At 36.2% G+C, this 13601-nt stretch overlaps 2 protein-coding genes across 2 annotated transcripts; both read right to left on the reverse strand.

Annotated features, from left to right (window-relative positions):
- Positions 1-767: 767 nt before the first annotated feature.
- LOC139129496 (uncharacterized) lies at positions 768-5791 on the reverse strand. The gene is made up of 4 exons (XM_070695129.1): positions 5123-5791; positions 4009-4200; positions 3415-3558; positions 768-3010 (listed from the first exon to the last, which is right to left on the reverse strand). Exons 1-4 carry the CDS (start codon positions 5517-5519, stop codon positions 2988-2990), a joined length of 756 nt encoding a protein of 251 aa, XP_070551230.1. The 5' UTR covers positions 5520-5791; the 3' UTR covers positions 768-2987.
- A 2693-nt stretch (positions 5792-8484) lies between these two features.
- LOC139127218 (uncharacterized) lies at positions 8485-11728 on the reverse strand. Its single transcript, XM_070693128.1, has 3 exons — positions 11343-11728; positions 9542-10786; positions 8485-8843 (listed from the first exon to the last, which is right to left on the reverse strand). Exons 1-3 carry the CDS (start codon positions 11452-11454, stop codon positions 8485-8487), a joined length of 1716 nt encoding a protein of 571 aa, XP_070549229.1. The 5' UTR covers positions 11455-11728.
- Positions 11729-13601: the final 1873 nt, after the last annotated feature.

Consider the following 13601-nt stretch of genomic DNA (forward strand, 5'->3'; position numbering starts at 1 on the left):
TATAAATGGCGAAAATAGCTTTCCGGGGTAAGTGACCACAAAGCTAGCACATATGTAAAAACCATCCTTGGTGAACTTCCCCTTTAATATTTAAATTGTTAACTTTGAAAGTGTACCGCAACCCTCCCGTGAAGTGGAATAACCAAACAGCGGAATGATATGATGCAGTTGCTATCACTCCTCCTCAACCAACTTTTTATGAGTACAGAGAGGAGTAAGCAATGTTGACTCCTATCGATTTCGTCGCTGATTCGGAACGTAACCATCAAAACAACAGTAATAGCCAAGTATGAATGTATGATAAAGGGGTTATTACATAAAGTTTGGTCTATATCGCTTCGTATGCGCGTGATGTGTCCGCATCTTGACTCCTTAGTGCACAATTCGAGCTCGTCAAAATATGGACACATCACTCAATTTAAACGATCGTATCGACTAAACATCTTGCAATAACCCTAAATATTATGTATTATGTAAGCATTCAGGAACTCGCGTTCGTGTTTGCTTTCCAGCTGCTACTTCTCACAAGATTAACATACATAGGCTAATAAAAACTACAATTTTGACAGCATATAGTTACATAATAAGATTACCTAAGTCAATGTTGACCAGCCAAGTCTAACAGAGAACAAACATTAAAACAATTACTAAATTGAAATTGTAACTGCATTTCGAAAAGCGCTAACATCAGGACAACTTCTAGTGATTTTATTATATCATTACTACTTAGACAAATTTTAATTCAAGTGTCGGTTAGGAACTACCGTAAGGTTATATATCATGCATATTTTTATTACTTTACTGAAAGGATATCTCATGTACAGGTTGTATATGAAGCTTCAGTAGTGTTGCATACAAAGAGTTGAAATATTAAAGAGTTTGAAATATTAAAATGAAAAGTCACAGCTCGTACTTTTTGATGACTTTAAAAAGATAATAAAATGTACAGAATGTACATTAAACACAAATGTTCTGTAGACAACACATGTGAATTTAATGACAGAAAAGCAAAGAGGGCGCTCTTCACTTTGCCGTGAGGGCTTCTGTTACCAGCCTATTTTCAATAATGTGACTGTACTAGCAAACTATATTAACAAAAAAGTACACGCACTACTCTAAGTAATACAGTCCGTTAAGTAGGACTTTTCGTTAAAGTGTTCTGCTAACTAAGTGTGTGATCTCGTTTTATATGCGTATTATTTTGTGTAAACTTTGGAAAAATTCAAATATTGAGAGTGTATTATATCAATTGTAGCGAAATAACACACTACCTCACTTTCAGTGACGCGAAAAGTACATATAATTTATAGATTGTTTGATTCATACATTCTCTGCTCATTCAACGTTCATGATCATTGAATTTTGCTCTAGGAATTGTTACAGTACAACACAAGCAACTTGAAGCAACCGATGGCAAATCGCTAACATAAGGTCCAACGGTATATAGTGTTAAAATTCATTGACGTGTAAAACTTAATATTTTACAACAGTGGTTGCAAAAAGTATCGTGACCTCAGAGAATTAGCTTTCCTTCCGCTAAATTTTGTCTCTTAACCGATAATGCACCATGAACAACGCAGACAATTCCTTCTAGTATTCACACTGTATCATACAGAGAGGTCACTATACTTGCCAATTCTGTACGTTTGCAGTAACAGACGCAGATCATTTCATGTTGAGATCCACTACTGATACACACGGGAACACCTTCGTTTACTCTAACAACGACTTCGTTGCCGTCTGTATCCGTCGACTATGTTAAAAGAATTGAGTAGTAACAAGATGATTACCATGCAAACATGAATATCCTATTATCCCCTGTACAACTCGTTTAAAATTCTGTACACAACACCAGATAATATTCACGATATTGATACATTCATTATAATTGACAATTCTTTTAGAATTACATGAGGTACTGCTCAGTACTATTCTGAAATAATATATTACACAACACCAGATAATATTCACGATATTGACACATTCACTATAATTGACAATTATTTTAGAATTACATGAGGTACTGCTCAATACTATTCTGAAATATAATATCACACAACACCAGATAATATTCACGATATTGATACATTCACTATAATTGACAATTATTTTAGAATTACATGAGGTACTGCTCAGTACTATTCTGAAATATAATATCACACAACAACAGATATATTCACGATATTGATACATTCACTATAATTGACAATTATTTTAGAATTACATGAGGTACTGCTCAGTACTATTCTGAAATATAATATTACACAACACCGGATAATATTCACGATATGATACATTCACTATAATTGACAATTATTTTAGAATTACATGAGGTACTGCTCAGTACTATTCTGAAATATAATATCACACAACAACAGATAATATTCACGATATTGATACATTCACTATAATTGACAATTATTTTAGAATTACATGAGGTACTGGCTCAGTACTATTCTGAAATATAATATTACACAACACCGGATAATATTCACGATATTGATACATTCACTATAATTGACAATTATTTTAGAATTACATGCGGTACTGCTCAGTACTATTCTGAAATATAATATTACCAACACCAGAGAATATTCACAATATTGATATGTTTCATTATAATTGTCAATATTGTAGAATTACATCAGGTACTGCTCAGCGCTATTCTGAAATCTAATATTACACGTAAAATTTCTTTTTTAAATATTTTTTCCACAACTGTATTTCTTACTTGCTGCAAAATACATGGAACAGACAATAAAATGTCCAGCAGGATAATAATATTTGGTGATTTCTTCCTGATTCTGGTCTTTTATTGAATTTGGAGCACCTTCAGCAGAAATGGCTGTATCAAAGGTGTTCAATTGTCAAACGTTCTCCGATCATCTCCCCACCACGATTTATTATCTTTTCAGAGTATCTTAAGATGATGAGTACTAAGTCATTTTCTCTTATGTGTTGATGCCTCCTATGGATTCCGGGTGTCGTTACAGATCAGTTTCAAGTACATCTTAATAAATAAAAGAAAAAAGTGAATTATAACAATAGTGATTTCCTGTTGTTACTACTACTACTACTACTACTACTACTACTACTACTACTACTACTACTACTACTACAAAAACTCTATAATACAATATAGTCCTTGAAATGCCACGAAGTGTGTTCACCATGTAACATTTTTATCATTATGCCAAAGAAACTTTTTTGAGTAGTAATGCATGTTAAAACTCTTAAGCAATTCTACAGTTGCCTATATTCAATTCAATGGATTTTGATTCTTTACTATCAGCCATGCAATATTTTCGTACATTCTTTTATGTCGGACTTCAAAATCGAGTAATTAGACAAAGAATCCATGTAAAAGTTATTATCCTCGCTCCTTTGAACATCATAACACAATCTTTAACTTACCGTTGCTTCTTTGGGAAGGTCTCTTACTCCTACTCTGGTAACCTCTTTTGACGACCTCAAGAAGTTCAGGTGGCATTTTCTTCGTGACACAACTTTCTTCTGTTTGCTGCTGTTGCAACTGGTTCTTTTGGCAGGCCTTGTCATCTGAATTTAAACAAAGTGCTGTACAAATTAGACCAAGAAATATATATATATATATTTATATATATATACATATATACATATATATATATTATATATATATATATATATATAGTATATATATATATATATATAATATACACAAATTTATAACTTATGTTTCGTGCATCCTGTGTTTGTGTAGTAACTTTATTTCAATGAATACAGTAACCTTAATCCCACTCTTGAAGAACAATAATGTCTCTGAAATTTTCAGTGTAGATCTCCTAAAATTATATCTTATTATTGAATTCACACACTAAGCGCTTAACTACAATATTTAGCACTTCTGTAAAATACAAGAAGGTTATTCTGAGTGCGATGAGTACTGTAATGTAATCTGTGACATCATCAGTAAAAGTAATAATTTACATTGTATGTATTGTTTTCTTTAGTATTTTATTGGTAGCTTACTTGTTGTTTTGGTCTTGTTTGAGTCCACAGTTCCATTTCTAGATACTCGGCCTACATTTAAAGAAGCACCATCTGAGGGTTTTGTACGGTTTAATATGGTCGCAGCCGAAGCGATTTCATCATCATCAGTATTCATTTTTCCACAGGAAAAAAAAATTATCAACCTTTTTACATCACCAAGTCCGTGTATACCTGTAAATAAGTGTCGAATTGAACAAAAACCCATTAGTAATATGGTGTTTGATCATCCAATATTTTTTCACATGTTTGTATGCACTGCATAAATTGTCAAACCAAGTAATACAATTCAGTAATAAACTTAAATCCGGGTGTTATTATATGTTTTTTCAATGTCGCGAGTACGTATTGAATACAGTAATGTTAATTCCATCGTATTACCGGTTACTTCCTTTAATCTGGTTTCGTTTTTCACTACATACAGAATTGGCAAATAGGTTAATACTGTAAACAACATAGATGAAATCAATCATTCCATCTGGGACATACAAACAAATCAGCAAGGTTGCAGAGGACATACCGATGAAGAAACCTACAATATTAATAGCAAAACCTTTCTAGCTATCATACATTTTAACCAGGAAACTTTTAATGGCAAGAACAAAACTTTTTTTCATTGAAAATGAGAGCAAGCTGTGCCAACGAGCCAAATATACATTTCTGTGACGTGCATTTGCCAATCATGTCAAAGGAGCTGGAAAGCTTTGCATTATCAAGTTAAGCAAAATTGTATGTTAGAATGATAAACTAAACTATAGAATTACCGGAATACTATTATGCCTCAAATAAATAAATTTAAGTGCCAATGCTTCGATGGCGAAAATATATACATTTATCTAAGTGATGGTCGGTAGGTATTATATATATGTTTTATTGCTGTTTTTGTCATCGCAGTTACGATTGGTGTTTTTTTTAAATTTATGGTTGCACTTTGTTACAATCATGATTGGTGTTGCATCAAAGGAGATTATTGTATATAGAAGTTTCAAATTTATTCAGTAATTATGCATAAAACTTTAAAAATAAACACTAATTTTTCATCAACTTTAACAGTTGCCGTTATTTCTTGGGAAGAAATTACAGAATAGTGGCTTACCTTTTTTGACAACTGAGGTTACGTCACTGGTGTCTTCATTCTTACATCCCGACCTTCCTCTTTTTGATTTTTCTGTGATCTTCTCTGATATTGAAATTTCATTTCCATTAATCTCTGACTTAAGTCTTTGTTCAGCTGCTCTACCATCGCCGCTTTTGTGTTTTAATGAAGAACTTCTAGATTTGTCTCTGTAGGTTCTTTTATCTTTGTCAAGACTTTGACATTGTTTTATGCCTCCCCTATGAGCTTCAAGAAGTTGGTCTTTCAAACTCTTTATTTCATGTTCAGCTAGTTTCAGCTGTCCATTAAGTTGGTTGATTTCTTTTGCTTGGCGGTTACATGTTTCTTCCGCCCGAGCTTCAAAAAGTTGATCTTGATAACTCTTCGTTTCTTGCATAGATAGGTTTAGCTGCTTCTTAAGTTGGTCGATTACTTGAGCTTGGCGGTTACATATTTCTTCCGCTCGAGCTTCAAGAAGTTGGTCTTTCAAACTCTTTATTCATGTTCAGCTAGTTTCAGCTGTTCATTAAGTTGGTTGATTTCTTTAGCTTGGCGGTTACATGTTTCTTCCGCCCGAGCTTCAAAAAGTTGATCTTGATAACTCTTCGTTTCTTGCATAGATAGGTTTAGCTGCTTCTAAGTTGGTCGATTACTTGAGCTTGGCGGTTACATATTTCTTCCACCCGAGCTTCAAGAAGTTGGTCTTTCAAACTCTTATTTCATGTTTCAGCTAGTTTCAGCTGATCATTAAGCTGGTTGATTTCTTTAGCTTGGCGGTTACATGTTTCTTCCGCCCGAGCTTCAAGAAGTTGATCTTGCAAACTCTTCGTCTCATGCATAGCTAGTTTCAGCTGTTTCTCAAGCTGGTTGATTTCTTGAACTTGGAGGTTACATGTTTCTTGTAACTTGCTTAATTTGTGATCCTTTCTTTTCAATCCCTGTGCTATTTTTTCATATTCATTTATTGTCTGCCCACGGACTTTTATCCAATGCAACATTTTGTCATTCACCTTATCCTTTGTCTCAACGACCTGCTGGTATAAGTCCACTACCGTGAACTTTTCTTGATTTGCTTCATCTCTCTGCCTCCTTAAGCTTGACATTTCAGATTGTAATAATTTCCACAGATATTTGACACCAATTTCATAGTTGGGCTCAACTAGAATTAAACTTCTGATAAGCAGACTTTGAGGTTCATCTTTCGATGGTTTAAAAGAACGCATTCTCGTCTTGTCATCCAGAATATCATGTGCTGCAATGCCTGGCGTCTCAATTGTCTCCTGTGATGCTATGCTGTGCTCGCGTAACTTTATATCTGACTCGTGTATAGTCTCATGTGCTGCTATTTCTGGCTTGTGTACTAGCTCTTGACCCTCTACGCCTGGTTCCTGTGCCAATACCTGTTCTGCTGAGTCATACTTTGGTATATCCTCCTGACCAGTGATGTTTTGTTCTTCTGAAATCTCCTGTACTATAACACCGGGCTTCTCTACCATTACATTTGACTTGTTTACAATCTTGGGTGTCGCTATATTTTGCCTGCGTGCCATTTGCTGTTTTTCCATGTATTGCTCATGTATGACTTTATCCCCTGTGATATCTGATTCTTGTACGAGCTTCTCTGCTGTTACGGCTGGCTTGTACGCCATCTTCTCTGTTGCAATACAATGTTCGTTTACAGTTTTTTGTGCTTGTGCGACTGTTTTGTGTTCTGTATCCTCTAAACCTGTGTATGGCTTGTGTACCATCTCCTGTCCTGCAACTAGTTGTTTTTGTGCCGCCACCTCTGCTGCTAGGTCTGTCTTCTGTACCAACGACTGTTCTTCTATGCCTGGTTCATGTACCATTTTCTGTTCTGGTATGCCCTGCTTTTGTGCTACATCCTGATCTGTTGTGTTTGGTTCTTGTAAATTCTTTTTTGCTGTAATGCCTGGCTTCTCAACCGTCTCCTGTGTTGCTGGACTTGGTTGTTGTATGATACCCTTAGTTGGTGTACCTTGTTCATGTACTATATTCTGTGATGTTATGCCAGGGTTTTGTACCAACTCCAACTCTGATATGTCTGGTTCATGTGCCATTTCCTGTTCTGCTATGCCCTGGTTCTTTACTATTCTGCGTTCTGCTATGTTTAGTTCTTGTAACATCTCCTGAGTTGCTATGTCTAGCACGTGTTCTTCTACTTGTACTGCTATGTCTCGCTTATGTACAGTCTCCTCTTTTTCTTCATCTGCTATGTCTATGTGTACTATCTTCTGTGCTGCTATGTCTGGCTTGTGCACCAACTCCACTTCTGGTTTGCATAATCCATGTGCCATATTATGTTTTCGGATGTCCCGCTTCTGTAAATCCTCCAGTTCTGTCATGCGTGGTTCTAGTAAAATCTCTTGTGCTCTGAGGCCTAGCTTCTATCCGTCTGGGGTGACATTTTGTCTGGTTTGTGTTCCGTCTTCTGTGTTGTCAATATTACCGTGTATACCATCTTCTGTGCTGCTCTGCCTAGTCTGTTTCCACTTGTCTTTGCTTGTATGACTGTTTCATTTTCTGTGTCCTTTAAGTCAATGTCTAGTTTATGTACTATCTCCTGTGATGATACCACTTGCTTATCTGTCGACTCTTGTGCTTCTACGCCTGGCTGTTGAACCATCTCTTCTGCTACTATATCCGACTTGCATGTCAACTTTTGTTCTGCTATGGTGGTCCATGAACCATTTTCTGTTCTGCCTTGCCTTGCTTCTGTACCACACCCTGATCTGTCATGTTTGGGTCTTGCAAATCTGTTGTGCAATAATTTCTGACTTCTTAATCTTCTCCTGTTTTGCCATGTCTTCTCTTTGTAACCATGCCCTGTGCTTGTATACCTCGTTCACTGTACCATCTTCTGCGTTATGTCGGGCTTTTGTATCAATCTACATTCTAATATGCCTTGTCCACGTGCCATATCTGTTCAGTTATGTCCAGCTCCTGTAAATCCTCATGACCTGTCATGTGTGGTTCTTGGAATTTATTTTGTGATGGAATGGCTAGTATCTCTTCCTTCTTGTGTTTAATTTCGTCTGACTTGTGCACCATTCGCTGTTTTGCCATATTTGGTTCGTTTTTCATTTCCTTTGCTTTTAATGTTTGCCTATGCACCATCTTCTGTGCTACTATGCAATGTTCTCTTTCATTTTTCGTTGCTTCAGTGACTGGTCGTTTTTTAAATCCGTTTAAATCAATGTCTCGCTTGTGTACCATCTGCTGTGCCACCATGTCTGTCTTGTGTACTATCTGATGTTCTGCAATGTCTGGTTCGTGAACAATTTCTTGGGCTGCTGTGAGTGTTACATGTTCTGTGTCCTGTAAATCCATATCTGGCTTGTGCGTTATCTCCTGTGTTGATACCACTTGCTTATGTGCCATCTCCGTGTTACTGTGTCTAGCTCGTGCCCAAGCTCCTCTGCAGATATGTCTATTTTGTGTACCATCTCCTGTGCTGCTATGTCTGATTCGCGTGCCATATCAAGTTCTGCAATTACGTCTGGTTTGCATGCCATCACCTCAGATACTGGGCCCACTTCATGTAACCTTTCCTGCCGAACTATAGCTGGCTCATATTCATTATCAACTGCTGGCGAGACAAATTTATGTACCATCCCTGTATCTACTCTGTCTGGGTAGCATTCTTCATTTGACGGCGCTATTTCCCTTGACACATTACAAGCTGACATCTCCATATCCAAACCTGTTGAAGAAAATACTAATATGAATGAATTAAATATATCAATTTAGACAGTGATATTTACTAACATTCTAGTACTTGACGAGCATATATAGGATTTTTTATTGGCGAGAAAAATTGCTGCATAATTGAAATTTATGACATATTTTGGCTGTCTGTGTCACTGTGTAAGATAATTCCCAGAGCAGGTAATTAAAATCATAGAAATGTCAGTACCATTTCCACTGATTTTCAAACCGAATACTGTTGTGCTGTTTGCTTTACATGAATTGAAATAGTCAAGAATTGAAGAGAAATGCGATCAACTGGTTAAGAAACCGAAATTTTACTTTTAAGTATATTGGAAAAGCTAAAGTTAAAGTATAGTTTCTGGAACTTGCCAATATTTGATTGCCATTAGGCTGTCTTTAATACTTGTGAATAAGAAATAGTAAAAAACTTTGAGAGATCTGCCAAGGTACGTAGATAATAATTGCTATGCATCATGTAATTATAGTTTTCTCATTATTATCATGTTCCGTTTGTTTACAAAAAACAAAGTATCAAAACTGAATAACACTAATGGAATGTATGTGATATTCACATATGATGAGGAATTATTGAAAAACATGATACTGCACAGATATGTTATGCAGGAAAACACAAAGGGACACAAATATCATGAAGATAAAAAGTTCTAAAATAGAGTGAGACACTCTTACCTTCATTACCCACTGGAATATCAGAGAACATGTTAGCCAAAGTAGCATAGCTCCTCTCCACTAGTTGACTCTTTAACAATTCGCTCTTCAGGTTCTCTGCATGTTCAAATGCTACTTGACTTTCTGTTAGTTTACACTTAATCATTTCGCACCAACGCTCGTCATTTCTCACCAGGCAGCTATCTCCATATGATGGAAAATATTTCGATATGAATTCGCCCAATTGAGTCTGTCCGTCAAGAAGGACTGGCACACCCATTGTCACGGCTTCGAAACCGACTAAGCCATAGCCGTGGAACTCAGGTATTATGCACAAATGACACTGGCGTAGTTCAGTAGATAATTGAGAAGCTGACGAGCACATTTTCACAATAACTTGTAAAGTACTGCCTTGAATCCTCTCTGAGATTTCTTTGTTCAGTGTATGAGCATTTTCTTGTGAAACATCAAGTATTACCCAATATACCTGACGATTTAAGAATGTACGAAAACTTGATGAAACATTTTCTATGTACTGAAGTATTTTTTGATACCATCTCAACATGTCTCCAGGTGTAGCCACTTCGGTATTAAAGGATAATATTCGTGATATGGTTGAAATGCAGGGTCGCCTCACTTCTTCATTGAATGGATCGCCAACCTTTGGTGTGATTTCAATGTGACGTGGCTGTCTGTTGCAAGCTCTGTACAAGCCCTCAAAGTAACTGTGCGTACGAGGACCGATGGAAATGATCGCGTCAGCCTTTATGGCTACTCTCTGCATTTTACTCTCATTCTTGTCTTCGAAAAGTACTGGTCTAGAAAAGACATAAGGAACAGCTAAGTTGATGTCATACAATTGTGCATCAGGGAACAAAGAGTCACGTATTTCAGTTGCAGCATCACTTGTTGTTGGACCATATCCAACCACATACCGTATATTCTTGAGATCCTTCAAGTGCGGATAGTACGCTTTGTGGTAAAGCAACCACTTCAAACCGATTGGATCATCTTTTGGGTTGATAAGCTCGTGTCTTCTTCCTGGTATTAGCGTGACGCCGCATTCTTCTGCATCTTTTCTTTCAACTTCGCTTACATTGACATCAAGAATGGTTGCAAATAGTTTCAAATTATTCCCTTTTCGTTGATATATATCTTTTACAAGGGCTTTCTGAAGGCACGCAATACCACACTTTGTACTACTCCAAATTTCCAATACAAAGAGAACTCCTGTCGGCTGTTGCATGTTACATCTTAAAGTTGCATCTAAAAATAGATAATGATCCATTGAGACAAATATAGGTTATTCTATACATACACACACATACATACATACATACATACATACATACATACATACATACATACATACATACATACATACATACATACATACATATACAACATACATACATACACACACACCACACACACATACATACATACATATATACATACATACATACATACATACATACATACATACATACATACATACATACATACATACATACATACATACATACATACATACAATACATGCATGCATTTCATCATGACATTACAATGAAAATTATGTTTATTGTATATATATGATAAACTACCAAAATTTGCTACAATGAACTTAAACACAGTTATCTCTTGGTGCAACACTGACTTGAAGACACATTGACACTTATGTCATAAGATGTTATGGGCCGATCATATTCTGCATCAGGTTCTTTCCACAAAATTTGTTTTGTTATCTTGCAGCTCTTTCAATAGAGCTTACCATTATATTCTACTTTTACCGCAATGTGTTTTCCGTAACATCTTTAATTACCTTTTGCTTGGCTAGTGATGCTTGAGCGTGGCTTTGGAGGCCCTGGGTTGCTTTCAACATCCCCTGCAATCACTAGAAGACCCAAGAGACATAGTCTAATTGTCAATGACATATGGCAGTTCAGTTGAGTATGGTAACGGCGGCCATCTTAGTCGATTTTATGTGACGTGCTGGATCTCCACCACCGAATATGCCAATTGTAGCTCTGTACTGAGTAAGACTAACAGCCATGTCACAGGTCAGTGCTTGAGTAGACACTTAGCTACACCTTTGTGTGAAGCTTTGAGAAACATTAACCAAGTGCGGATTTTTCCGAACGATTTTCAATAGCCTAGGCTCCTGCGAATGTACTTATCAGCAGCCTTGTAAGACGTACAATTGAAGTTCTAGAATGTAAAGACACCTTCTATGTATATATCTAGTATACAATTTGTTTATAAGCTGAAAGGATTGCAAATTCCAAAAACGCTTCAATATCTACATAGTAAGTCCGAAAACGTATATGTAAACGTAAAGCAGTCGTCATGTGAAGCATTCACTGGTAAACATTCGACTTGCTATTGTTTTCAATAAGTTTATATCCCTGGTCAGTGATTTATCCTGCCTGCAAGGTGCCCGTAATATTACAATAGACGACTTTACGTATTAACCACCACAGACGACCACTATAAACTTTTACTGTTATAAACCTTAAAAAGGCCGACTTTTCGTAACGATATATGGGTAACAATATTTGTATATGACATAAGCAAATATTAAAAAAACCAGTAAGAAAAACTAACTTAGTTTTAGGTTCCTGACTCAAAATAGTATTCGCTCCTTGATTACGAGAATCACATAATCTGTCCCCCTTATGCACTTGTTCAACGTTATTAAAAGCGCGTTAATGAACCATCTCGTAATTCGTAATGCATTTAGGTGCTAGAAATCAGGTTACATCGGCTTGATTATTAAAAACAGTTCAACACCCAAGGTTCAATCGGTGCCGTGCAACGGGAGCGTCAGTATCGTTAAATTTCAGATGTTACGATAAGCGCTGACCTACGAAGTTCATTCCCGAAAGGTGCGGTTCTGAAGTGGAGTGAAGTTTGCATTTATAAAGACAGAATGACCCGATGACCCTTCAGTTGGATCATCAATCGATCAAGATATTTTATGAGAAGTGTCATCAGTCATCACTTCCCGATAAGGGTCTGTAGGAGTGCGATAGTGCGGGGAACTAATGGATTTCGTTCCCATCGACTGTCTGCCCGTCCAACTGTCCACGCAGATATCTCAGATACACATGAGCCAATTCCTTTCAAACTAAGTACAAGGACAAACATCATGGCATACATATGCACATTCATTTTTTTTATGTGGCATGCAATAATTAGTGATTATTTGCATAATCAGTAAATATTGAAAAGAGCTCTGTATCTAGACAGAATTGGCAAAATTTGATGAAACTTTGTACAGATGTTGATCACATAGATTTATAATAGTGCGCAGGACATTAGTCAGTTTTGTGTTAATGAATTACTATTTCGCATATTAATTTGATTCTTCATTATTCAGGTAATATGTCAAGAAATACCGACTCATATTTAATGAAATTGGTACAGATCTTGATAGACCGGAGCTGTAAAAGTGTGCAAAGACATTTAGCTGTATCATGTCAATTTATTGCAAATTTGCATATTGATGAATTTTCGTGATAAGGATGTCGAGAAATGCTGCAACTTTCATAATTAATGTGATATCTCCGAAATACTGAGAATCAAATTTGATGAAATCTGACGCACATGTTTATCTCTAAACACTGTAATAGTGTGCGAAGAAATTTAACAGAGTCATGTCAACTAATTGCCAATTTCACATCTTTGATGAACTTTCTTAATCCGTGTGAATATGTTAAAAGCATTACAGCAAATTTGATGATGACATGAGTGTAATGTAGGTCATTCTCCCTCATCCATAACCTGAGTTTAATTAGTCCAGAACATTCTGAAAGTCGTGTGTTTCAGGTCATTCTACTACACGACCTTGAATTTGTAGTAGGTCATTGTTACTACAAGTGAAAATATTTTACAAAAGTAGTCAGAATATCAAAAGAAATTTTAGATTGTTTCTATATTCCCTGGATAGATCGTTTTAGTATAAATATGGGATGGTACAAAGTTTTGTTATACTGTCAGAGATCACGTCAGTGTTTACATTAAGCCTTTACACTGGATTTGCTCTGGAACTGCACGTTTCTGACCAAACTCAAGCCTGCAA

The sequence above is a fragment of the Ptychodera flava genome, chromosome 3 (genome assembly GCF_041260155.1).
Source record: "Ptychodera flava strain L36383 chromosome 3, AS_Pfla_20210202, whole genome shotgun sequence".
NCBI classification, from domain to species: Eukaryota; Metazoa; Hemichordata; class Enteropneusta; family Ptychoderidae; genus Ptychodera; species Ptychodera flava.